This window comes from Leopardus geoffroyi, chromosome B4, assembly GCF_018350155.1.
Source record: "Leopardus geoffroyi isolate Oge1 chromosome B4, O.geoffroyi_Oge1_pat1.0, whole genome shotgun sequence".
NCBI classification, from domain to species: Eukaryota; Metazoa; Chordata; class Mammalia; order Carnivora; family Felidae; genus Leopardus; species Leopardus geoffroyi.
This window is the reverse complement of record NC_059341.1, coordinates 43,743,387-43,771,182: the sequence shown is the minus strand read 5'-3', so window position 1 is coordinate 43,771,182 and position 27,796 is coordinate 43,743,387. Positions and strand designations below refer to the sequence as shown.

General features: G+C 37.5%; 1 protein-coding gene and 1 long non-coding RNA gene across 3 annotated transcripts; both read left to right on the top strand.

The window, feature by feature from the left end:
• The first annotated feature begins 403 nt into the window (after window positions 1-403).
• On the top strand, window positions 404-24,001 carry LOC123590691 (killer cell lectin-like receptor subfamily F member 1). Of its 2 annotated transcripts, XM_045464124.1 has the most exons (6): window positions 417-786; window positions 4,742-4,828; window positions 6,859-6,957; window positions 18,054-18,223; window positions 22,284-22,396; window positions 23,193-24,001. In XM_045464124.1, exons 1-6 carry the CDS (start codon window positions 705-707, stop codon window positions 23,305-23,307), a joined length of 666 nt encoding a protein of 221 aa, XP_045320080.1. In that variant the 5' UTR covers window positions 417-704; the 3' UTR covers window positions 23,308-24,001. The 2 variants fall into 2 exon arrangements, with proteins under 2 accessions (XP_045320081.1, XP_045320080.1); XM_045464125.1 differs by lacking the exon at window positions 4,742-4,828 and having other exon boundaries at window positions 404-786.
• An 849-nt stretch (window positions 24,002-24,850) lies between these two features.
• Window positions 24,851-27,469, top strand: LOC123590809. Its single transcript, XR_006708987.1, has 2 exons — window positions 24,851-25,502; window positions 26,447-27,469. It is a non-coding gene; the product is annotated as an uncharacterized LOC123590809 (long non-coding RNA).
• The last annotated feature ends 327 nt before the right edge of the window (window positions 27,470-27,796 follow it).

Genomic DNA, 27,796 nt, shown 5'->3' with positions numbered 1-27,796 from the left:
CCATTATAAAATCCCTGGTTTTCAGGTACCGGTTAAGTTTCCAATCGGTTTAACCGGTTTTCAATCGGTTAAGTGTCTGACTCCTGATTTCAGCTCAAGTCATGACCTCATAGTCATGAGATCAAGCCCTGCGTTGGGCTTGGTGCTTTCAGCAGCAGGGCCTTCTTGCGATTCTCTCTCTCCCTCTCTCTCTGCCCCTCCCCTGCTCATGCTTTCCCTCTCTCTCAAAATAAATAAACATTTTTTTTTCAAATCATTCTTTTTCTTTGTCCTCCCTTCCAAATTGCTATTCCACTTTGGAGAAAATGCTGAATGGTCACAGAATTTCTGCCAGAGAACATATGTCTGAACTAAAAGAGGAAGTAGTTTATAGAAGAAAAAATGGCAGGAGGTCATCCGTGGTAATATCAAAAGTGAAAACTATTCCAAATTTAGGCAGAAAACTAACTGTAGAGCAAGAAACTCCTGTACGAAGAGTAGTTTTCTTCCCTATCGTGAAGTGTTTGGAAATCTCTTGCCTTGATTGGTAAGACTGAACACATTGCTTTGTCACTTATTCATAGAAGAAATCCACCAAATTTGGGAGAGCAAAAGAAAATTGTTCATCTCAGTTTATTTGACTTACCGGAAATGTATTTGCAGAACTATGAGACTCCCTTAGCAGAACCTCATTTTTGGTCTTCTCTCTTTTTTTAATACGTGCAATGGCTGGAGATATAATCTATGCGGATATTAAAACTGATGGGGTTTTTTCTCTAGGAAATTCATCTTCGCTTCAGAAATCTGGTAAGTTGGATTTAGGGGTCCTTCAAAAATTAATATTTTACTTCTAATCTCCTTTATTTCTGTCCTGTGCTTGTATATGTCTTACTAAAAAATAGAAAAATGCAAAGATAAGAGTGAATGTTTTCAATGAAACAAATGTTCATAAAGTTCATTGTAATTTATGCTTTTCTTTTTCAAATTTTTATAAATTCCAGTTAGTTAACATCCAGTATAATATTAGTTTCAGGTGTAGAATTTAGTGATTTATCACTCACATATAACACCATGGATGGAGTTGGAGAGTATTTTCTCAGTGAAATAAGTCAGTCAGAGAAAGACAAATACCCTATGATTTCACTCATATGTGCCATTTTAAAAACCAAAACAGATCAACATGGTGGGGGGAGTGGAGAAAAAAGGCAAACCAGGAAACAGACTCTTCACTATAGAGAATAAATTGAGGGTTACTGGAGGGGAGGTGGGGGTGGGGGTATGGGTTCAATGGGTGATGGATGTTAAAGAGGGCACTTATGCTGAGCACTGGGTGTTATATATAATTCTATTCTTAATACACAGAACTTCGCTTTTGGCTTTTGTAAACTTTCTACTCTTTGCATTTCTTGCAGTGACCATTTATACTCATACAGTGACATCTGTACTCATGACCCCTTTTTTCTCTACACTTTATATACCCCTGATTAAACCTGCCCTTTTAATATAGAATGATACATTTATTTATGCAGAGGGGAAAATTCCTGGCTACTATTCACATTGTTAATTATCTTTTTGAAACTTGCAAATTGATAGGGTAACAATGTTAAACTAAACTAAGGAGACATGAAATGCTAGTATTTTATTTCATGAAGTTTAGAATTAGTGACTATCTGAGTAATAGAATATTTTTGGAATATGAAGAGATAGGCATATAGCTAAAGATAACATTGCACCTTAATCACAAACCACTCAAAACTGATAGATTTTAAAATTCAATGTGTCTTTTATCCTCCAAAGTACTAGGGAAAATTTCATGTTGCATTTCCATTCTTTTCTCTAGGATAGAGGTTGATGGGGGGTGGGAGGGAGGGGAAAGTGGGTGATGGGCACTGGGTGTTGTATGGAAACCAATTTGACAATATATTTCATATTAAAAAATAATTAAAAATAATAATAAAAAATAGTTTATATAAAATATTTATGTAATTTAAAATCTCCTCATTGCGTTTGCCCTTGTAGAATGAATATAATGTATGATTTTCTATATTTCCACAGAATGTATTTCTTCTTTTATATTTTTAAATTTGTTATGAAATGAAACTGATGTGTGATTTTCTCTGATTGCAAAAGCATATTATTCCCTACTTTTAAATGTCACCTCTCTAACTTGCCCAATAGAAGCTTATCTGCTTTCTTTTCTCCCTACACTGGGTGCTTTCTTTTTTGATGAGAAGATAGAACTTAATTTGAAAAATAACGTGTAATAGAATTGCATTCTTATTCTCCCATTGTGAAAATTCTCACACTATTAGTCCATTTTTCTTTTTTAATTTTTTTTTAACATTTATTTATTTTTGAGACAGAAAGAGACACAGCATGAACAGGGGAGGGGCAGAGAGAGAGGGAGACACAGAATCGGAAGCAGGCTCCAGGCTCTGAGCCATTAGCCCAGAGCCTGACGCAGGGCTCGAACTCGCGGACTGCGAGATCGTGACCTGAGCTGAAGTCGGACGCTTAACCGACTGAGCCACCCAGGCGCCCCGTATTAGTCCATTTTTCTAGCAAAATTTAACTCACTTCAAGCAACTAAACAAGTGTTTTCAATTCTACATTCCAGGGTTTGATTTCCTTTTTGTTTACAGATAGAACTTTACTTCCCTCCAGATTTAGAGATTTGGAGATAACATCTTTAATGCCATCTAGTTCAATATTCCAGTATTAAAGAGAGAAAACATAAATATATAAAGATTAAATTACTTACCCACAATGGTGTTTATGACCAGAAATCAAATACTTTATTACTCTTTCACTGCATATCCCTAGTGTTGGATAAATACAACTTCTGTTCTCATGTGTCATATCACAGTAGAGGGAAAAAATTGTTTGGTACACTGAATTGTCATGTCCTCTAGAGCCCTACATATGATATGTCAGGTTCTTAGTCTTCTTCTAACTCCGTATGTTTTACTTAATTTGCTCTGGCTATTGTCGTTCTCTTTGCTCCTTAAAGTTACCATGTTCCTTACTTCTTCAGAGCCTCAAAAATGCTGAGACCCTGTCCCTAATCTCTTAATCTTTGCATCCCCAACACCTCACATGGTACCAAGGACCTAACAGGCCATCAGTAGATGCTTGGTAAGTGGATGAATGTATAAACGGATAAATAAATAAATGGATCTCATGAGACACTCAATAGATATTATAGGTTCATTTGTTCTTTAAGATATAAAACAAAGAGGGTGGTCATGATGAAATTGAGCTGAAGTGAAAAAGGGAAAAAGTATGATGCCACTGAGAATATCCTAGGCTAAAATTGAGAAATTCACACTTTTGGTAAATCGTACCTTGAGGGCCAAAAAAATGAGCTAACATCCCTTATGTCAGTCCCTTCACAAAATCTGAAATTTTATTCTGTAAGTTTTTAGGTCTGTAACCTGAAACATGTTATTAAAAACATGTCTATTTTATATTAAAAACGTGTGTAGGGATACCATCACATTTTTCTTGAGATTATACCTTGACTGGCACCATTCTCATTGTTTTACATGATAAATGAAAATACACAGCCTTTTTTATCTTCTGACAATTAAAATCCCACTAAAGATGTTTTATTCAATAACAGTAAGAATTTGAACATAGAACAAAGCACTTTAAAATAATATACCACTGGGGCGCCTGGGTGGCTCAGTGGGTTAAGCGGCCGACTTCGGTTCAGGTCATGATCTCGCTGTCCCTGAATTCAAGCCCCGCGTCGGGCTCTGTGCTGACAGCTCAGAGCCTGGAGCCTGTTTCCGATTCTGTGTCTCCCTCTCTCTCTGACCCTCCCCCGTTCATGCGCTGTCTCTCTCTGTCTCAAAAATAAATAAACGTTAAAAAAAATTTTTTTAAATAATAATATGCCACTAAATAAGCATGCAGGTTAACCGGTCTTGACGCTTGACTTTGTAATTGATTATGTATCAACATTAATTATTTTATTACTTTCTCAGTGTATATATCATCTATCTAGTGGAATTGATATGCTGCAATTATTTTGGATTAGAGGTTGTCGGTTTAATTATCAGCCAAAGCTAATAAGTCCTTTTTTTGTGATTTATTATTATCTTTTGACTACTCCAAAGACAATGAGATAGAGTGAACAGCAAACCAACTACTGGTTTGGTGGTCAGTCAAGACAGCTGAGGCCTGATCTCAGCTCTGTCATCAAATAACTATGTGGCAGTGGACTTGAATATCCCCATTAATGTGCAGATGTTGGGTGAGGTCATCTCTAAGAGTACTTTATTTTAAAGTAAAAATGAATGAAACATATGAAAGCACAGTTATGTGTCACAGTATGTAGGCATGTTACATAGGAGAGAAAAGAATGGATCAATCCACATCAGTGGGTGCTGCCAATAAACTTATTAAAGAATCTGGAGAGTCTCAGTCTTATATAAAAATTTAGGACTGCAAACAGTAGATCATTGTAATGCTGTGTAATAAGTGCAATGAACCCACAAACAAAAATTCATACCTATTCAAAGTTTTATAAGTCCCCTCTTCACAAACCAGAAAAGTGTATATGTTCTGCGTGAGTGCGTGTGTGTGTGTGCATGCACCCGCAAAAAGGAAGCTGGGTCTATATATTTCAAAGGAGAGTAACTTAGAAGCATGATAACCAAGAAAATTTATTGAGCCCCTTCTTACCTCTCACCATATAAGGAAATATCTGCTGGAGTTACTATCCAATTTTATCTCTCCAATCTACCCAATTTTGTAGATACTCACCATCATGGAATTTTCTTGAAAGTTGGATGTGCAATTATCATCATCCTTCTTGTAATAGTAATTGTGTTGAGCATTTTGGGTAAGTAATTATCAGTATTATTCATTTATCCTGAAGTATTTTTCTCTAGTGACCTGTTGTAATTGTGTTTGCTGTTCAACGGTTCCCTAAACAATGCAGTACAGCTTCACAAAAAGTATGAAATTTGAAACAATTAAAATGAAAGATTCTCCAGAGAACTTCAGTATGTGATATAATTGTGGATTCTTTTCATTGATAAAAGAAACAGATGTCAAGAATATATTTATATTCTATGATCTAACTGCACAATGCAGTTTGATATTGAGATATACACAAGCTGCTCTAAATCTATTTTCCGATGAAAGGAAATTAAATTTATAAGTTTAAATTTGTAAGTTTATTCACATGAGCTAGTCCTGGGCACTATCAATCTTAAATCAATAGGTGAAAACATTTCCTAATAAACCATTTAAAAACTCTACTCATGTACTTTGAACATAACTGAGCATAATCCAATTATTCATATGGCAAATATTTTTAATTATTGAATAAATGCTTGGAGAAAAGTTCTTCACCAATGGCTATAGAACTAAGGTAACACACAGATTGTATATATTGCAAGGAATCCAGGTTTCCAGATTAAATCAAACTCTAGAACAGGCCAAGGCATACCTGCCTACGTCAAGAATCCTTGTAAATGGTATTAGCAATTATGAATGGCCTTGGAAGTTATGAAGAAATAGGCACAGTGATAAAATTCGAGAATGGGAAAGGCCTAGAAGTCCAGGTCGAGCCTCTAGTTGAGATGAACACCCAAAACCCCAGAAAGATCAGTTGTTTCATTAGTTTAATATAACTAGTCTATTGTCTAATTGCAGCTATAAAATTAGGGAGGAGGGAAGCAAAAATAATTAGCATTAAAAACCTATTCTATATATGTTTTTATGTTAAGCTAATAGATTTGTTCGTTACTAAAACATCAGTTTGTCAATAAAACGTATTTTTTACCAATAGAATTGTTACCAAAGTAGATTTTAAATATTTAATTGCCTAATACACATTATTATGAAATTATAAATTACCAAAGGTAATTTCAGTTCAATGGCCATCAGAAAGACAGAAATATTCGTCATTGTAGAAAAAGTATTCCGGGCTCACCCTATACTTCTATATATAGTATTTACATGCAAAGTATTGAAACAATTATGAACCAAATCAAAACATATAAAATCTTGTCCCTAAGGGGAGCCTGGGTGGCTCAGCTGATTAAGGACCTGACTCTTTTTTCTTTTTTTTTTTTAAGTTTACTTATTTATTTTGTGAGAGAGAGAAAGAACATGAGTAGGGGAGGGGCAGAGGGAAAGAGACAGAGAGAATTCCAAGCAGGCCTGTGCTGTCAGCACAGAGCTGGACTCGGGGATCCATCCCATGAACCATGAGATCATGACCTGAGATCATGACCATGAGATCATTTCTTGATCATGAAATCAAGAGTCAGGCAGTTAACTGACCGCACCACCCAGGTGCCTCAAGCATCTGATTCTTTGACTCTTGATTTTAGTTCAGGTCATGATCTCATGGTTCATGGGATGGAACCCCAATTCTCTCCCTCACTCTGCCCCTCCCCTACTCGCATGTGCATGCACGCACTCCCTCTCTCTCTCAAAATAAATAAATAAACTCGTAGAAGAAAATAAAATCCTTTCCCTGAATCAGGTGACACTTGATTGAAACAAGTGTCCTTAACACTTGATATAATTGTGTTTCATTAAACGCAAACTCTCCAAATGAGGCTTATATCCATGGCTGGTTATTTTGTGCTTATTAAAATAAGTATGAAGCCTCCTGGAAAAAATCAGGTGAACAACATCTGGTCCCAGATCATATTCATTTTCACTAAAGTTAACATTAATAAGATTAAGAGTCCAAAGGAAAGTCCAAATCTTGGGGAAAATAATGTTGTTTTTCCCCTTAGAATGTTAATTAGTTAAGTTCCTATAGAGTTTCTACATGATTGAACTTTAGTCACTAGCACCCAATGGTTTTGTGTTTTTTATTTAGTTAGGAAGATATGTTTCTTCTTTCATCAGTTTCCCAGTTCAAATCTGCAAGACATAATACAATGGATGATGAATCAAAAGAGAAATTCTGTGCCGGGGAAAATAAATCTGGAAAAATCGCCTCAATAGGTAACATTACTATATATTGTCTAATCCCTGAGTAGCCAGGCATTGACAGTAGCTTTGGTTTTTCCTGAATATATCTGAATAGAAAGGTTCCTCTGCACCTGCAGAGGTATGGTTGAGATCATTACTTTCTATAGACCCATTACATTCCATGACAAAAATACTCAGAGTTACAAGGCAAAGGAGAAAAATGAGCTTATATAGAGTTCTAACTAAATGTAAAGGTATTTCATTGAAATACTTGCATTTTATTCTTTTTATTTCTATTGGGGCATGTGCGGATGTAGAATGTGATCAAAATAGTTTCCTTTTTAAAGTCCATGATTATCCAAGGTAGTTTTTTTTTTTCTTACCAGGTGATGTTATTAAATGCAAAATAATTATAAATGGTAATCTTACGTTGGTCTTTCTCTTGCTGTCTCATATGAATGTATTTGCATTCTTTTATTTCTTTAAAGTTTATTTATTTTTGAGAGAGAGAAAGAGAGAGAGGGAGAGGAGCAGACAGAGGGAGAGAGGGAATCCCAAGCAGGCTGCGCACTGTCAGCCCAGAGCCCCACGTGGGACTCGAACCCACGAACCGTGAGATCATGACCTGAGCCGAAGTTAGACACTTAACCAACTGAGCCACCCAGGCGCCCCTGCATACTTTTAAAAGTCAAGAAAACACTCAATTACTTTTAGGCTTTCTGCTTTCTATTTTCCAGAGACCTTATTACATGTTTAAATCTATTAATTTAATTTTAACTATATACCATTCTTCTGAACATCCAGGTATAATTCTATTAGAAAGGCTTACCAGTCCATAATACAGAGTACATTCAAATTCTGAGAATTCATTAAAACGTTAAATTGGATTTTGATATTTCCAAGCCCCCTTGACCACATTCTAAAAGCTGTCTGATGCAACACATGTTAAATTTTTTTTTTAACTGGTGTGACACTGAAGGAAAATTTTGTGGGACGCCATCCCCAGAGCAAGAGTACTATAATGTACTATACCGGGGACACAGGTCATACTAGTGTTATTAAATAAAGCTCTAGCTTTAAATTTTGTTAGACTTGTTTTCTAATCCTCATCCTATTGCGATAGATGTATGTCACCTCTCCTAGATTCCTAGATCAATTCATCAGGAAAGAACATCAATTCTAAATTTGATCTTAAGAAAATAATAAAACTTAAAATATGTAAAATAAAAATAGATCTGTTCAGCCATCCATTCTAATTTTTGTCTACCTTCTCTCTATTTTCTTTCTAGAATTTAAGTTAGATGTGCAATAGGCTTACCCTCCATTTCTCTTAGCATCCCGTTGTGTCCTCAAAGTTATCGATTTGTGCTGAAGGCAATGTATTCAGACATGTTTTGCAGTCCACACATGCTCTCTTTTCCTGGGTCTAAACTACAGACTCATTCATGGAGTCTGATTTCAGGGATTATAGTGTTCAATTCTAAGGACTTAATTTCAATCACACTTGTGTTAGCTTTCAATAGTCTCCTGTTATCTGATCATTTTTCTACTTATTCTTTTATTCTTTAAATAATTTAAAACATTATGATTTTTGATACATATGATGAATTAAATATCTAAAGTCTTTGGTGGCCAAATCTGCTGTTTGTGTATCCTGCAACGTGGCTTGTTTTTTAAAGCATTTGATATGTTTTTATTCTCATTTGAATGATTTCAATTGATGGAATTTCTAAAAGAAAAATACTTTCTTGCAAAGATTGGTTGCATTTTCATCTGTGGGGAGGTAGTGAGGGGCTAATGATTAAATGACTTGAGATGCTTTTGAAAACACTGGACTGGGGTTCCTGGGTGGCTCAGTCGGTTAAGCATCCCACTTCAGCTCAGGTCATGATCTCACGGTTTGTGGGTTCAAGTCCCAGTCAGGCTTTGTGCTGACAGCTCAAAGCCTGGAGCCTGCTTCAGATTCTGTGTCTCCCTCTATCTCTGCCCCTCCCCCACTAACGCTCTCTCTCTCTCTCTCTCTCTCTCTCTCAAAAATAAATAAATGTCAAAAAAAATAATTGAAGAAACTGGACTAACCAGAATCTCACTGGCTCACTCTATCACTTTTCAGCAAACCCAAGGTCTGGATTTAGGACCCTAGAACTGATATAAATCATTAGCTTTGAATTAGGGAGGATACTTGTTGGGATGAGCACTGGGGGTTGAATCACGGGAATCTACTCCTGAAATCATTATAGCACTATATGCTCACTAACTTGAATGTAAATTTAAAAATAAATGAATTTAATACAAAATACACATAAATTAAAAAATAAAATTTTAAAAAAGTAAAACTTTCAGAAAAAAAAACGTAAAACTTTCAGTATTTCACCATTAAGTATAATACTTTCTATATGTTAATCAGATTAAGGAAGTTACCTTTATTCCAAGTTTGCTGAGAGTTTTTATCATGGATGGGCACTGAATATCGTTAAAATAAATAAATAAATAAACACACACGTGTTAAGATATAAATAAACAAATAAATGATTAGCTTTGAGGGCAACCTTGCTTTATGAACTCGTTTATGGAAATGCTTCCTATTCGACTTCTAGCTAAGTGCCTCCCTTCAGCAATTTTCCTTATTTCTTACGAGCGAAGCAATACTTTTATTTTCATTTTTATTTTCATATTTTAGGGAGGGAGAGAATGAGACAGCACAAGCAGGAAAGGGAGAAGGAGACAAATTATCTCCAGCAGCACAGAGCCCTATGTGGGGTGCGATCCCACAACCCTGAGATCATGACCTGAGCTGAAATCAAGAGTTGGATGCTTAACTGACTGAGTCACCCGGACTCTTCTAAGCAATACTTTTTTATCTAATTCTTTTAGGATATAATTATCTTCTAGAAAAGTATCTTTAAAAGAGAGTTTTTTCAACACTGTGCCTTAGCATTTGTATGCCTTAAGCTTCTTGAGCTATAAAGATCTAGGTGACTAATTGGTAAACCATAGACTTTTATTTTTTTGTCTTGCTACATTTCAGAAATTTTTTTATATTCCATAATACAGAAATGGTTAAGAAGCACTGGTTCATACTATCTAGTCAAAGTATCTACTATTAGAAATATAGAAGTACAAATAAAATAATTTCTTATTAAATGTATCCTTAAAGTCCTAGTTGCATTGTTGCTGGTGTCTTTTTTTAAAAATATAATTTATGGTCAAGCTAGCTAAAATACACTGTATACAGCATGCTCTTGGCTTTGGGAGAAGATTCCCATGATTCATCATTTACATACAACATCCAGTGCTCGTCCCAACAAGTGCCCTCCTCAATGCCCATCAACCTTCCTCCCCCGCCATCAACCCTCAGTTTGTTCTCTGTATTTAAGAGTGTCTTATGGTTTGCCTCTCTCTCTGTTAGGAACTATTTTTTCTCCTTTCCTTCCCCCATGGTCTTCTGTTACGTTTCTCAAATCCCACATATGAGTGAAAACATATATCTGTCTTTCTCTGACCGACTTATTTCACTTAGCATAATACCCTCCAGTTCCATCCACGTTGTTGCAAATGGCAAGATTTCAGTCTTTCTCATTGCCAAGTAGTATTCCATTCTGTAGATATACCACCACGTCTTTATCCATTCATCAGTAGATGGACATTCGGGGTCTTTCTATAATTTGGCTATTGTTGAAAGCACTGCTATAAACATTGGGGTACACATGCCCCTATGCATCAACACTCCTGTATCCTTTGGATAAATTCCTAGTAGTGCTACTGCTGGGTCATAGGGTAATTCTATTTTTAATTTTTTGAGGAACCTCCACACTGTTTTCCAGAGAAGCTGCATCAGTTTGCATTCCCACCAACAGTGCAGAAGGGTTACTGTTTCTCCACATCCTCGCCAACATCTGTTGTTTCCTGAGTTGTTAGTTTTAGCTGCTCTGACCAGTGTGAGGTGGTGTCCCAATGTGGTTTTCATTTGTATTCCCCTGATGATGAATGATATTGAGCATCTTTTCATGTGTCTGTTGGTCATCTGGATGTTTTCTTGGGAAAAGTGTCTAATCATGTCTTCTGCTATTTGTTTTTGGGGTGTTGAGTTTGGTAAGTTCTTTATAGATTTTGGATACTAACCTGCTATCCAGTATGTCATTTGCAAATATCTTCTCCCATTCTGTCCACTGCCTTTTAGGTGTGCTGGTTGTTTCCTTTGCACTGCGGAAGCTTTTTATCTTGATGAGGTCCTAATAGTTCATTTTTGCTTTTACTTCCCTTGCCTTTGGAGACATGTCAAGTAAGACGTTGCTGTGGCTGAGGTCAAAGAGGTTGTTGCCTGTTTTCTCCTCTAGGGTTGTGATAGTTTCCTGTCTCATATTTAGGTCTTTCATCCATTTTGACTTATTTTTGTGTATGGTGTAAGAAAGTGGTCCAGTTTCATTCTTCTGCATGTTGCTGTCCAGTTCTCCTAGCACCATTTGCTAAAAAGACTTTTTTTCCATTGGATACTCTTTCCTGCTTTGTCAAAGATTAGTTGGCCATACATTTGTGGGTCCATTTCTGGGTTCTTTATTCTATTCCATTGGTCTGTGTGTCTGTTTTTGTGCCAATACCATACTGTCTTGATGATTACAGCTTTGTAGTAGAGGCTAAAGTCCGGGATTGTGATACCTTCCACTTTGGTTTTCTTTTTCAACATTACTTTGGCTATTCAGAGTCTTTTGTGGTTCCATACAAATTTTAGGATTATTTGTTCTAGTTTTGAGAAGAATGACCGTGTTATTTGGACTGGGATTCCATTGAATGTGTGGATTGTTTTGGGTAGTATTGACATTTTAACAATATTTGTTCTTCCAATCCATGAGCATGGAATGTTTTTCCATTTCTTTGTGTCTTCTTCAATTTCTTTCATAAGCTTTCTATAGTTTTCAGAGTACAGATCTTTTACATCTTTGGTTAGGTTTATTCCTAGGTATCTTATGGTTCTTTGCATCTGTAAATGGGATCGATTTCTTGATTTCTCTTTCTGTTGCTTCATTATTGGTGTCTAGAAATGGAACTGATTTCTGTGTGTTGATTTTGTATCCTGCAACTTTGCTGAATTTATGTATCACTCCTAGCAGCTTTTTGGTGAAATCTTTCAGGTTTTCCACACAGAGTATCAGGTCATCTGTGAAAAGCGAAAACTTGGCTTTTTCTTTGCCAATTTGGATGACTTTTATTTCCTTTTGTTGTCTGATTGCTGATGCTGGCACTTCCAACACTATGTTAAACAACAGTGGTGAGGGTGGACATCCCTCAGTCGTGTTCCTAATCTCAGAGGGAAAGCTCTCAGTTTTTCCCCATTGAGGATGATATTAACTGTGGGATTTTCATATATGGCTTTTATGATGTCAAGGTATGTTCCTTCTATCCAGACTTTTTTGAAGATTTTTATTAAGAAATGATGTTGTATTTTGTCAAATGCTTTTTCTGCATCTATTGACAGAATCATAGCTTTCTTACCCTTTCTTCTATTAATGTAATGTATCACATTGATTGATTTGTGAATATTGATCCAGCCCTGCAGCCCAGTAATGAATCCCACTTGATCATGGTGAATAATTCTTTTCATATACTGTTGGATTCAATTTGCTAGTATCTTGTTGAGAATTTCTGCATCCATGTTCATCAGGGATATTGGCCTGTAATTCTCCTTTTTGGTGGGGTCTCTGATTTGGGAATCAAGGTAATACTGACTTCATAGAATGAGTCAGGAAACTTCCCTTCTGTTTCTATTTTTTGGAACAGCTTGAGAAAGATAGATATTAACTCTGCTTTCATGTCTGGTAGAATTCCCCAGGGAAGCCATCTGGCCCAGAACTCTTGTTTGTTGGGGATTTTTGATAATGTTCCAGTTTCTTCACTGGTTATGCGTCTGTTCAAACTTTCTATTTCTTACCGTTTGAGTTTTGGTAGTGTGTGGGTGTCTAGGAATTTGTCCATTTCTTCCAGGTTGTCCAGTTTGTTGGCATATAATTTTTCATAGTATTCTCTAATAATTCTTTGTATTTCTGTCATGTTGGTTGTGATGTCTCCTCTTTCTTTCACGATTTTACCTATTTGGGTTCCCTCTCTTTTCTTTTCGAGAAGTCTGACTAGGCATTTATCAATTTGGTTTATTTGTTCAAAAAATCAGCTCTTAGATTTATTGATCTGTTCTATTGTTTTTTTTTTTTTGGATTATGTGTTGTTTATTTCTGCTCTAGTCTTTATTATTTCTCTTCTTGTGCTGGTTTTGGAGCCTTTGCTATTCTGCTTCAAGTTCCATTAGGTTAGGTGTGATTAGGTTTTGTATTTGGGATTTTTCTTGTTTCTTGATATAGGCCTAGATTGCAATGTATTTTCCTCTCAGGACTGCCTTTGCTGCATCCCAAAGGATTTGGACTGTCATGTTTTCATTTCCATTTGCTTCCGTATATTTTTAAATTTCCTCTCTAATTGCCTGATTGACCCATTCATTCTTTAGTAGGATATTCTTTAACTCCCATGCATTTGGAGGCTTTCCAAAATTTTTCTTGTGGTTGACTTGAAGTTTCATTGTGTTGCGATCTGAAAATATGCATGGTATGATCTCAATTCTTTTATTCTTTTTTATTTATTGAGGGGTGTTTTGTGACCCAGTATGTGATCTATCTTGGAGAATGTTCCATATACACTCGAAAAAAAACGTGTATTCTGCTGCTTTTGGATGAAAAATTCTGAATATATCTGTCAAGTCCATCTGGTCCAGTGTATCATTCAAGGCCATTGTTTCTTTATTGATGTTCTGTCTAGATGCTATGTCCATTGTTGTAAGTGGAGTATTAAAGCCCTCTGCCATTACCATATTCTTATCAATAAGATTGCTTATGTTTGTGATTACTTGATGTATATATTTGGGTACTTCAAAATTGGGAGCATAAACATTTATAATTGTTAACTCTTCTTGATGGATAGACTCCATAATTATGATATAATGCCCTTCTTCATCTCTTGTTACAGCTTTTAGTTTAAAATCTAGTTTGTCTGACATAAGTATGGCTACTCCAGCTTTCTTTTGACTTCCAGTAGCATGATAGATGGTTCTCCATTCCCTCATTTTCAAGCTGAGGGTGTCCTCAGATCTAAAGTGAGTATCTTGTAGACAGCATATAGATGGATCTTGTTTTCTTTGTTGTTGTTGTTGTTGTTGTTTATCCATTCTGATACTCTATGCCTTTTGATTGGAGCATTTGGTCCATTTAAATTCAGAGTAATTATTGAAAGATATGGATTTAGTGTCATTGTGTTATCTGTAGGTTTCATGCTTGTGGTGATGTCTCTGGTCCTTTGTAGTCTTTGCAGTGTTCCACTCACAGAGTCCCCCTAGGATCTCTTGCAGGGCTGGTTTGTCCGTCAGTTTTTGTCTGGGAAAGCCTTTTTCTCTCCTTCTATTCTGAATGATACCCTTGATGGATAAAGGATTTTTGACTGCATATTTTTCCTATTCATCACATTGAATATTTCCTGACACTCCCTCCAGGCCTGCCACCTTTCAGTGGGCAGGTCTGCTACTGCACTTATGTGTCTACCCTTGTAGGTCAAGGCCCATGTGTCCCTAGCTGCTTTCAGAATTCTCTCTTTAACTTTGTATTTTGCCAGTTTCACTATGATATGCCATGGAGAAGGCCCACTCTTGTTGAATCTGAAGGGAGTTCTCAGATTTGGATGTCTGCTTCCTTCTCCAAATTAGGGAAGTTCTCAACTATATTTTGTTCAAGTAAACCTTCTGACCCTTTCTCTCTCTCTTTTCTTCTTCTGGAACTCCTATGATGCAGACATTATTACTTTTCACTGAATCACTTATCTCTAATTCTCCCCTCTTGTTCTAGTATTTTTTATCTCTCTTTTTCTTAGCTTCATCATTTTCCATAATTTTATGTTCTATTTCACTTATTCTCCCCTCTGCTTCCTTCATTCTTGCTGTCACTGCATCTAATTTATTTTGCACCTCACTTACAACATTTCTTAATTCATCATGACTGTTTCTTAGTTCCTTGATCTCTGCAGCAATAAATTATCTGCTGTCTTCTATGCTTTTATTAAGTCTAGCTATTAGTTTTATAACTATTATTCTAAATTCTTGATCAGATAAATTGTTTACATCTGTTTTGAGCAATTCTCTAGCTGTCATTTCTTTCTCAAGTTTCTTTTGAGGAGATTTCTTCTGTTTCACCATTTTGGCTAGTTTTCTGTCTTTTATGTGTCCTAATAGCTTGTTATATGTCCTGCACCTGTGAGCACTACTATTATAAAAGGGGGTCATACACTGTCCAGGGCCTGGCCCTTCAGAAGGTCTTTTTGGAGTGTATTGTGTCCTCTTTCTTGTTGTGACTCTGTTTGCTTTATCTCTCTACTCGTGGTGGTTTTGACCTTCCACCAGGTGTGCTTTGATTTGGTCTTTGAAGTAACCCTGGAAAACATTTAAAAATGGGGTGGTAGTGGAAGAAGCCTTATCCCATACAAAGACAGAAATGACAGGGGCAGAGAAAAAGAAAAGAAAAAAAGAGAGAGAGAGAGAGAGAAATTGACCAAGCAGATAATCATAGAAACTCTACCACTTAATCCAGAGAAAGAGAGAGGAAAATAAAGAAGGAGATACAGAAGAGGTGTAAAAAGAATAGATTAAAAATGTCTGCTTAAGCAAAACAGCAACCAGAATAGATAAAGGAAGAAAAGAAGAAAAGCAAGACAGAATGTCTTATGTAATTCTTATGTAATAAGAATTGACCAAGAATCAAATCAGAAAATGCAAAACCACTGGACCAATATCTGATTAGTTTCAGCTGTACAACACAGGGACTCAACACTTTCATACAACACCTGGTGCTCATCACAGGTGCAGTTCTTAATCCCTATCACCTACTTAACCCATCCCACCATTCACCTCCCCTCTGGTAACCATCAGTTTGTTCTCTACAGTTAAGTGTTTCTTGGTTCTGTTCAACAATTTGAAGATGTTTTTCACTATATTCTGCCCCCCATAATTCATTATGTGAAAGGGCTTTTTTTTAATGTTTCCCTATAAATGGCATGCAATTTCTCTCTGTTTTCAAGATTTTTCTCTGTTGCAAGCAGTTTATTTTATTTTTGCGTATGTAAAAATACCTGCTTAGGGTTTGATTAGCTTCTTGAAAGTATAGATTTATATATTTAAATAATTTGGAGGAAATTGAACTATTACCATTTTCCCCTTATTTTCTCTTTCCGATGGTTCTAGGATTTCAATTTCATGTATGTTAAATATTTTTAAATTGCCCTGTAAAACGTTGAGACTTTGTATATTTTTTCCAACTGTTTTTCCTTGTTTTTTTATATTGGACAATTTCAAGTTCCCTAACCATTTTTTTTTTCCTGCTAATTCTCTGCTTTTAAGCCCAATCTAATGAAATTTGCATATCATGCATTTCTTAATTATAAATTTCATTTCTTAACAAAAGTAAAAATTCTCTATTTCTTAGAAGTATCCCTTTTTTTAATTACAAACATATTTTCTTTTGCATACTTGTGCCTAATTAGAACAGCTGCTTTAGAATATTTGGGGATAATTCTCAATCTGCATCATTTTCCTGTTGTGCTGCATTGATTTCCTTTCTCTTTTTAATCGGTCATATTTTCCTGATTTTCTTATGTCAAGTATTTGGAGACTGTGCCCTTGGATATTGTGCAGGCTATGCTGAGAAGTCTGTATGCTGATGTATTTCTCCAAACAGTGTTGATTTTCCTATTTTAGCAGGGACTTGGTATAGCTGACCTCAAATTTAAATTTCTGTCTTTTGGGAAATTCCTGGGTGGCTCATTTGGTTGAGCGGTTGAGGGTCTGACTCTTGATTTCGGTTTAGGTCATGATCCCAGGAATGTGGAATTGAGCCCCATATGGGGGCTCTGCACTGAATGTGGAGTCTACTTAAGATTCTCTCTCTCTCTCTCTGTCTCTCTCTGTCTCCCACAGCCGCTCTCCCCCACTTTTGCTCTCTAAAACAAACAAACAAAAATATCTATCTTTTGGGCAGTAGCTCAAATCTCAAACAAATTCTTTTTTTTTCCCAAATAAATTATTTTATCTTTAGCTATAATGTAGCTTTCACATGCATCAGGCAGTGACTTGGAAAACTTTTATACTTGGAACTCGGTGCACATCCTTTATGTTTTCTTCTTCATGGGATTCATCCTCCATTTTCAATATCTGTGGTTGCTTCAAACTCTGTTCTCTGGTTTTTTTGTTTTGTTTTGTTTTTGTTTTTGTTTTGTTTTGTTTAGTCTCAAAAGACTGCAGATTGTCTATTGAAATTTTACTCACTCTACATGGCACCAACATTGGGCTGTCTTAAGCTAAAAGTTGTAAAAATAAAAAATATATACCTTTCCATACCTATTTCAAGTGTCACTTCCCCTCCAAAATCTGCCTGCTTTTGTTTATGTTTCAGTGTCTTCAAGTCATTTTCTGTGTATATGTATGTGTGTTTTTAAAGGATATTTATTTCAAGGGCAATAAATTACTGGTATATCCAGGATGGCTATGTGTCATCATCTAAACCTATTGGCATATATAAATCAAAACTACCTGTTACAAGCACATTTGGGGATGTCAAGATCCTTTTTATATGGGAGGATCAATCTATCTTAAGCTTTGGGGGCCACTTATTATGCAAATTTTGTCCAAGAAAATATATTCCAGTGTGATAGATAACTCCCAGAATGTCTGGTGTAAAGGTGGACCACTAATTAAAATCTCTAATTTGTATTTTACTTTAAAATTTTTATCTGCCTGAGACTTGAGTGCAGGCAGTGTCTGCATTGACCCTATACAGTCTTGATCCTAGTGTTTTATACATTGCCTTGCTGATAGAAAATATGATATATTTTTAAGTGAATTAAACAGAAAAAGAATGGAAGAATGAATGAATATACACATGGTTGAAATTCTGTTAATCTTTATTCTTTCCAAATCCACCTTGAGAAAAGCATGTACTTTTGTCAAAGAAAGCTTTAGACCATAATTTAACAAAATTTGAGAAGCTTGTATATGGTATTAGGGATATAGTTCTAAGTCTCTTTTAATTACTTATCCTTTTTCCTTCCAGTTTCTTTCAACTCTTCTACTGCTCATAAATCATGCCCTTCGAAAGACTGGAGGCTACACGGGGGGAAATGTTACTGGGTTGCTGAAGCTAATAAATCTTGGCATGAAAGTAAAAATGACTGTGCCATGAAAAATTCACATCTCATGGTGATTCGAGACTTTATCGATATGGTGAGATATCAAACTTGGAGATTATAGCATCCTTCACACTTTTCATTACAGTTATTGTGCTACATACTTGGAAATTTCTATGAAAATAATGTGAAGCCTCATTCCTATTAACTACATAAATGTTGGTTGAATGAATTGTTGAACTACATGTTTATTTTTAAGCTTTTTGGGAGGGAGTGGCTATGGATTGGAGGAATTCATTTGCTACTCTACACCTAACTTCTCCACCAGGGATCCCCATTGCTTGCTAGATTCCATTTTAAAATATAAGACGGTAAATATCTTCCCTCATCTCTCACGTTTATTGCAATATTCACAAAGGCTGCAGTCAGATATCATGGCAGCTAAAATTAAGATGATGCTGAGAGAAAAGAAATACAGAATAGTCCTCATTAAGGACCTTCTTCCTTGAGCAGCATATTTCTCTAACTGGCTTAATTTAAATTGAAGTTTTGTGGGGCACCTGGGTGGCTCAGTCGGGTTGAGCGTCCGACTTCAGCTCGGGTCACGATCTAGCCGTCCGTGAGTTCGAGCCCCGCGTAGGGCTCTGGGCTGACAGCTCAGAGCCTGGAGCCTGCTTCAGATTCTGTGTCTCCGTCTCTCTCTGCCCTTCTCAGCTCACGCTCTGTCTCCATGTCTCTCTTACTCTCAAAAACAAATCAACATTAAAAGAAGAAAAGAAAAGATTGGAAAGAACCATAAGAAAGTGTCCATTGTGGCACAGACCTGGGAGAAGAAAAGAGCAGTGATGCGGAAGTGGCAAGAAATTCCACCTAGATCCTTGTCCCCCTGTCTGTTAACTGTGCAATGGCACAAAAGCCTTAATGTGCATGCCGGTGACAAGGACAGCTGCCTTTACGGCGCTGGTGAAACCCACTGCAGGTGAGAAAGAGGACTGGGAACCGAAAATACTCCCGTGGGAGTGTCGAGAATACACAATGGGACCATGACTACATTCAGAGGAGGGGCAGCAGAACAGAGAAAGCGGCACAAAGACAGGGGTGAGTGCCTGCCTAAGACTGAGGCATAATCAGAACAAGAAAGACCATTGCCTCCGCTGCCTTTTACTATCAAGCTAACAAGTTTCAAATAGGAAGTCAAGAAGGGAGAGGGACAAGGGAGGGAGAAGAATGCGCAAAGAGATCTTCATGAGGCATGCTGAGAAGGGAGACTTAAATTCTCAGGTCAAGGAGACATTTCCCTGTCACACAGACAAACCAAAACCACTGAACACAAGATGCCACGGCAGGAATTTGAAACCCGAGGTGCACCGAGGATTACCAGAGCAGCAACAGATGAGAAACCCACCCTCCTAACGATTAACTTCAACCCTAGGACAAACTAGTAACCTCGTTTCATTACTACGCACAAAACCGGTGGGTTTTGTCAAGTCAAGTTAGCGTCAAATCATTGGGTATGAGGTAAATAAAAGGACCCAAAGAAACAGGACACTCCAAACAAACAAACAAAGAAGCAAAAAAAAAAAAAAAGTGGGGGAATACTGCAAAATGATAAAGGAGTTGTATGCGGTTGCTGGGTCAGCCGTGACAAAGGACCACAAACTTAATGACTTAAGCAAGAGAAATGAATTTCTTGCAGTTCTGAAGGCTGAGTCCCAAGATCAAGGTATTGGCCAATGCCTCTCTCCTTGGCTTTCAGACGGCCACCTCTTACTGCGTCCTCACATAGTCTTTCCTCTGTGTGGGTGTATTGTGTCTCTCCATGTGCCCAAATTTTTCTTCTTATAAGGACAGCAGTCAGATTGAATTAAGATCCACGCTAATAGCCCTAGTTTAGCTGAATCAGCTCTTTAAAGGCTCTGACTTCAAATGCAGTCATATTTTGAAGTCCTGGGGGTCAGGGCTTCAACATAGGAATTTTGGAGAGATGCAATTTGGTCCATAATATTCCACCCTTTGGCCCTTGAATCCCACAACAGGAGTCAATTTATATATATATATATATATATATATATATATATATATATGTATATATATATTTTATTTTACATATGTATATATTTTATTTTACACACACACATATATATATATATATATATATATATATATATATATATATCAGCAAGGTAAACACTAATAGAACTAAGAGGAAATGGGGAATCCACAAATACTATTGGAGTTATCAACATGTCACTTTGAGTAACTGAAAAAACAACCCAATAAATAAATAAACAAATAAATAAATAGCCAACTCTATAAACCAATTAAACCTAATTGATCTTATAGAAATCTGTATCCAACAGCATCAGAAAACACTTTTTTTTTTTTTTCAAAACACATGGAACTTTGATGAAGACAGACCATATATGGGAACTTAATCAACTTTTAAAATCTTCAAAAATAGATCTTATACAAAGCATCTCAGACCTTCAGAAAATTAAACTGGTAATTAGGAACTGAATAGTGTTCGGAAAGTTCCCAAACGTTTGAAAATTCGGCAACACACTTCTGAATGACGACTGGGTCAAAAAGGAAGCGATCAGAGCAAAATTTTTAAACTATATTGTCAATTGAATAAAAACAACATCTTAATGTGTCAGAATTTACAGGTTTCAACTTAAGCAGAGCTTCGAGGGAAATTTATCGCATTAAGTGCTTATGTTTGAAAAGAAAATAATGTAAAATCAATCATCTACACTACTTAAAAAAAAAAAAAAGAAACTACGAAAAGAACAAACTAGGCCCAAAGCAAGCAGAAGAATGGAAGATATACACCATTCGATCTCAAGTCTTACTATAAAGCAAAATTAGCTAATATGGTGTAGAATTGGCAAAAGACAGATAGACCAGTGACACTGAACAGAGATGCCAGAAGCAGACCTACAAAAATTTAGTCAACTGATTTTTTTTTACCATAGCGCAAAGAGAATTCAATGGAACAACACTACGTTGTCTTGTATGCGTGCATAATGACTTTATTTTCTTACAAACAGTTATGACATTTAGCCTACGAGTTCAGCTGCATGTGACAGAGAACCAAAATCACCGTAGCTTAAACAAGGTAGATGTTCACTTTATTGACTCTAAAACAGTTTCACTTATAAGATATCCTTTTAGTACACTTAAAAGCGTTAGGACAATTAGAAAGCAAAAACAAAACTCCCACTTAAACTACTATGAGCCAGGGATTGTCTGATGTTTCCAATGTTGAAGTGTTAAAATAGGGGGAAAATGTATCTATTCCTCTATGCAATTGGTTATGTCACTCACGTTTTAGTCCGTACAGCTATGGATTCCTAGTCTTGTCCGTAGAGTGCTGTCTGTGTCCACCGATTTCCGGTTGATGGACCACCATATGGACATTCTAGCCATCAGAAAAGAAGGAAATAATGAATGGAAAGATACAGCCCTACCTTTTACGTGCTTGATTAGAATTTCAGTAGCGCTTGAATTGTGTTCCATTAGCCAGAAATTAGTCACATTGTCACACTTAGCCAAAAGGGAGCCCGGGAAACATATCCTTACTATGTCTGGCCATAGAGATGGCTCAGGGGTTTTATTACTATAGAAAAAGTTGTTAAGAAACTATGAACAATATGTACCACGTCAGCTCAGATATTGCTTCCTTTCTTCCCTGTATATTCTCTTGCTTCTATCTATTATTTCTTACCTGTAAGTAGTTATAACCACTAACATTTATGTAATGAGAATTTATTATGTTCCAAGCAGTGTAGAATAATGTTATTTAATACCAAAGCTCTTTGAGATAGGTACTACTGTAATCTGAGTTTCAGAGATTGGGGAAAGCACAAGTAAAAAGATTCAACAACGGTGCCAAGATGCACAGCAATCAATCGTCGAGCCAGGACTCAAATTTGGAAGCTTATCCTCGCAGTCTTAGGATCTCCGGCAACCACGCATACTTTACGACATTGTAGTGCAGTCCTTTCTCCCTCCAGTATGATCTGTTAGGAAAGCGTGAAGTTCAATCCCTGCTTCTCGTGTAGGACCAGCATACAAAAGGTCCTCTTGAGAAATTTATTTTTTGTACCTATAAGAATCAATCAGTTGTTTCCTATAACATTTCCTATTCTCTTTAGAGTTTCCTATGGAAGCACCTAAATACTGGAGCGTTTTACTGGATTGGCTTGACTATTCCACCTGGAGGGGAATCATGGACCTGGGTAGACAACAACCCTTTTGACTCCCATCTGTGAGTTTATTGTATTTTAGCTTTTTTGTGATTTTAATCCCATACTGTATGACAAGAAAGAGTCGTCTGATGCTGTTGGGCTTGAACTGAGGAAACAGGTCTAAATTTCCCTACCGAATCATATGATCTGACAAATATGCATATAAAATGGTCTACTCGGAAAGTCGAGGAAAAAAAGACATCTCACTCCACGCACTCAGAAGATTTAGGGATGGGAAGCAGGATTTGCCAATAGCGTCCTTTTATTTTATTAAAGAGGCAAATTAACCAGTGTGAAATCTCTTGTAAGAGCACAAGTTTAGGGGCACCTGGGTGGCCCAGGTGGTTGAATATCCAACTCTTGATTTAGCTCAGGTCACGATCCCAGGATCGTGGTGTTGAGCCTCTTTTGGGGCTCCTCACTGAGCATGGAGACTGCTTAACATTCTCTTTTTCTCTCCTTCTGCCCCCTCCCCTACTCATGCTCTCTCTCCCTCTCTTAAAAAAAAAAAAAAGACCACAAGTATAGTTTACAAAATGTAAATTTCTGCTCTTTTCAACAGTTTTTAAATGAACAAAACCAGAAGTGCCATTTTAGCATTATCCATATAACCTTGACTACTACTGCTTAACTATTAACTTCCCTTGCAAAATAAAACTGAGGGTGGGAAGAATTACCTTATTCACCATATTGTATATTGTTTAAATTGTTTAAATACTCATGTTTTTATTTTAAAAATTCGAAAATATTTTCTGAGGCCCTCTTTAGTCTCTGGACATATGCTGTTGTAAAGATAACCATTTTCTTCCTTCATAGGTTTTCAGTAGAAGAAAAATGGCGGACCCGGAGCATGAAATGTGCCCAGGTGTCTCAAATTAAGATAGCTGAACAAAATTGTGGGAAAATTAATCCGTGGATTTGTCAACTGTAACCCACACTGCAGGAAATCAGTCTCCATTTCTCTGACGGAAAGACACCACATGAAGTTTGAACTCAGAATATATCAAAGTCCAGAGGGCCACGTGTGTCCCAGAGGGGTGTGTGTGTGTGTGTGTGTGTATGTGTGTGTGTGTGTGTGTTCATTCGGGTGGGTATAGTACTATTTCTCAGAGATTTAGGAAGGCTAATAGAGAAAATGAAATGTTGTAGAAACTGAGAAGATAGAAGGAACATATTTTTTCGTCTGAATTATCAGTTATTCAATCCCCATTCTCATTTTGCATGTGGCTTCGAAACTTCGGTCTTTATTTTCTCCACATCTTCCCTCTATAATATCCTTACCTAATTACATTTTTACGAAGAAATTCATATCAAAATGAAATTTCCATCTCTAGCCCAGACTTTTCCCGGATCACCAGACCCATATACGGTAGTGCTTATATAACACATCAAGTTGGGGCACCTGGCTGTCAGTTGGTTGACCATCTGACTCTTGATTTAAGTTCAGGCCATTACCTCATGCTCATGAGATTGAGCCCCAAATCGGGCTCTGCACTAGGTGTGGGGTCTGCTTAAGATTCTCTCTCTCCTTCTCCTGCCCCTCCCCTGCTTACGAGCAAGTGTGCATACACTCTCTCTACTATATCAAAGAAAGTTAGTTAATAAATGACATTTAACATATGAAATCTGAAATCTCAAAGGCATCTCAAACTCAATATATAAAAATAGTTCAATCATGGGGCGCCTGGGTGGCTCAGTCGGTTAAGCGTCCGACTTTGGCTCAGGTCACGATCTCGCGATCCGTGAGTTCGAGCCCCGCGTCGGGCTCTGGGCTGACGGCTCAGAGCCTGGAGCCTGTTTCAGATTCTGTGTCTCCCTCTCTCTCTGCCCCTCTCCTGTTCACGCTCTGTCTCTCTCTGTCCCCCCCAAAAAATAAATAAACGTTGAAAAAAATTCTTTAAAAAAAATAGTTCAATCACTTTCCTCATGAAAGGAACCATCCTCCAGCACTCAGTGTCTCAGTCAATGGCACACCACACAAGACAAGAAATGTCACAACTTAGAGTCCAGCTGTGTCGTCATCACCCTCTATCTGGCCTACCTTTCTGTACTGCTATCCACTCTCCCTCCCACAAAACCAAATATTGTTACTGTTTTTACTAAAGATCTTTCAAATCTCACCTCTTCCCTTCATTGCTTTCACAACCTTAATACAAAAGTACCAAAATATTAAGTGACTGACCTAACAAGGCCTTCTTTGTTCTACTCCTAATCCATTTCAGTTATTCTCTGCCACGTAACCTAAGTGATATTTTAAAAATACACATACTGACAATACAACCCTTCTTTTGAAAAACACTTCAACATCGTTCTTAGACTAACACCAGGGATGCTTGGGTGGCTCAGTCGGTTAAGCGCCGGACTCTTGATTTCAGCTCAGGTCATGATCTCACACTTTGTGAGATAGAGCCCCGTGTTGGGCTCTGTACTGACATTAGGGAGCCTGCTTGGGATTCTGTCTCTCCTTCTCTCTGCCCTCCCCCTGCTCAGACACTCTCTGTCTCCCTCTCAGAATAAATAAACTTAAAAACGTATGTCAAAAAAATAATAAATTTAGAATAACACCGAACTCCGTAACACAGCCTAGAAATCCCAGTCAGCTCTAATCCTCGCTTACTTAGTGTCTTTCTACACAAAACTTATCCAAACTCCCAGTACCACGACCATATTAGACTAATTTCAGGAACTCATCCACAATTTCACCACATTGTCTGACAGACATTTTCCCTATATCTGGAATTCTCTTTTCTCTATTCTCTATCAAGTGAACTCTCAACCACTCTCCATAAAAAGCTGAATTCTTAAGGATCTTCTCTGAGCTCCATGACGAGGTCAAATATCCCAACATTATATACCCCTTCCCAGAACTTATCACATTTTTGGTCTTACCTATATCAGTATTTGAGTGAATATTTGATTAATGTTCTCCACCCTCACTTGACTATAAACTACATAATAACTGGTTTTATATTTCCAGTGTCTTTTAAAATGTCTCGCACATAAATGCTCAAAAAACTACTTACGGCGTTGTTTTCCCTAAATGATCACAAAAGTAAAATGCTGATATGAGGCTGGAAAGATAGGCTGCAAAAAAGACCAGAGGCTCAGACAACAGAGGCCTCATTGGTAAGTCATCGAGTGCCAAGGGAAAACTGAAGAATTTTTCTGCGTGGGCGATGATATTGACAGAGAATTCTATGAATGTCAAATGAGCGTACGTGGAGGCTTAAATGCTTCAGAAACAAACTTTCCGTGACGTTTATGTTCACCTCTTTATGGCGGTTACATCCTTAGAAGCTTTCTTGTAAGTCATATCATAACGCAAGAATCCTACGTGTGTATGTTGAGTTGGACACTGTACATGAACGGATGGGTAAAGCATTTGTGTTATGGCACGTTGGCGCTACATTCCAACAAAAATGTTTTATTTTATGAGCACAGCGGTGTTCATAGGACTTTAAGAATGTTTATTAGACTTGTTTTCGGACTAAACCACTTGAAAACACAGAATGTTGACGGGGCGCCTGGGTGGCGCAGTCGGTTAAGCGTCCGACTTCAGCCAGGTCACGATCTCAGGGTCCGTGAGTTCGAGCCCCGCGGCGGGCTCTGGGCTGATGGCTCAGAGCCTGGAGCCTGTTTCAGATTCTGTGTCTCCCTCTCTCTCTGCCCCTCCCCCGTTCATGCTCTGTCTCTCTCTGTCCCAAAAATAAATAAACGATGAATAAAAAAAATTTTTTTTTAAAAAAAAGAAAACACAGAATGTTGTAAGGAATGATAAGCACCATGGACTTGTGCACAGGGAATAGACACAAAAGTAGCTAAGAGTTTGTGCTGCAAGTAGTCTGGAAAGGTCTTGGGATTCAGACACTGCTGATGACTGTGCAGGGACTCTGGTTTGCAATCAGTTCACTAAAAGGCACGGGGTGGGCGTGCTTTCTGTTCATGCGACTCTACGCGGAAGTCTAGCAAGTGATTCTCTGGTGGTCCTAGAATAATTCATTTAGTAATCTTGGCGCAGATCCTTTGGAAGTGAACCTTTCTTATTTTCTTTCTCCTTTCAAATTTGGAAGCCTATCCCATTTGGACATATACCCAGGAGTTCTTGGATGATAGTCTTCAGGAAATAGAAGCTACCAGCATCCACATGCCTAGGCAAAGGGAGAAGTCCGTGATGGATGAAGAGAACAAAACTCGGGCTTGAGCGACCAGGTGGACTCACTGTGCGGCAGACGGAATCCATAATCTCACTCATCATTTGACCTACTTATGCTGTTACTCCGATCAGTATAAAACACTGAGGGCTTGGGTCTCCTGAAATCAGTGTCCATTCTGAGCCACTGCCCAGCAACTCCTCAAAAGTTCGATTATTTCTCTTTCCTCAATGTATAGTCACCCAGGTAAATGGTCATAGATCTCTTCGGGGAAGAGTGGGGGAAAAAGATGAACTATATAATTTCTTTTTGTTTGTTTAGTAGAGTTCTTTCTCAAAGGCTTTCTCCCCACTCTAAATTACAGAGATTCTGGGTCTGTAAAATGGCTCAGGTCTGGGAATTCATGGAGGGAGCATGATCTCCTATTTTTAGAATTAGGTTAGCCTCCTAAGAAAGGGCTACATTTACTGGCAAAAAAAGACTCAATAGAATTTCGGGTTCCATGTCCCTAGCTTGAGTGGAATCTTCCCGTATGTCCCCATTCCAGTGTTCAAGATCTCAGTCCTTCTCGACCGTGCCCTCACTTTAACAGAAGACATCTTGCAGTGCTGAGAATCCAGAACATCCATCTCTTCATAAACTCACAATGCTGTTAGCAGTGGTTTCATCTTTAGGCCAATTTCCTTGGAAAATTTCCAGCTATGTCTAGGAACTTTCCTACCTTGTCCCCGTCATTGTATCAGATGACAAAAACAAGCAGTGCAGACTCTCTCCAGCAGAGGGAGCCATTAAACAAAGGTGTTCTTAGGGAGAGGCTAAAAAAAGTCCCGTTTTCTCTATGGTCTTCTGAGACATTGAGAGCAGCTATTAACATCAATAACGGACTTACTACAGCTTAGTGATAAGAAAGGAAAAAGAAAAAAAAAATTAGTAGACACCATACAAAAGCTTAGGGAATGAGAGAAAATAATTCAACTTTTATCTGTTTAAAAAAAAAAAAAACCCGGAAACAAACTGCAGACGCAAATGGATATGGAGGCAAGAGCATAAAGGCATGAGTTGACCTGTCTTGAGAGCTTAGTAACACCTTGTTGTCTCTGGTGATTCCCAGGAATAACAGGAGGGAGGTGTGTGTGCACTTCCTAGGGAATGAGGGTGGGAGGGGCCTGGGAAGGGGGTTTATTTAAGGTCCCTACAGCCAGGTAAGCCATCCACTGACATTTCTGTAACAAAACTTGTACCTAATAACTGAAAACTGGGATATGTGAA

What these genes read in the sequence shown, in the direction of transcription:
- LOC123590691 (XM_045464124.1), top strand. Translation starts at nt 705, where the DNA reads ATGGCTGGAGATATAATCTATGCGGATATTAAAACTGATGGGGTTTTT. An exon ending in TTCGAGACTTTATCGATATG is followed by an intron (nt 18,224 to 22,283) that starts GTGAGATATCAA and finishes TATTCTCTTTAG; the next exon opens with AGTTTCCTATGGAAGCACCT. An exon ending in AACCCTTTTGACTCCCATCT is followed by an intron (nt 22,397 to 23,192) that starts GTGAGTTTATTG and finishes CTTCCTTCATAG; the next exon opens with GTTTTCAGTAGAAGAAAAAT.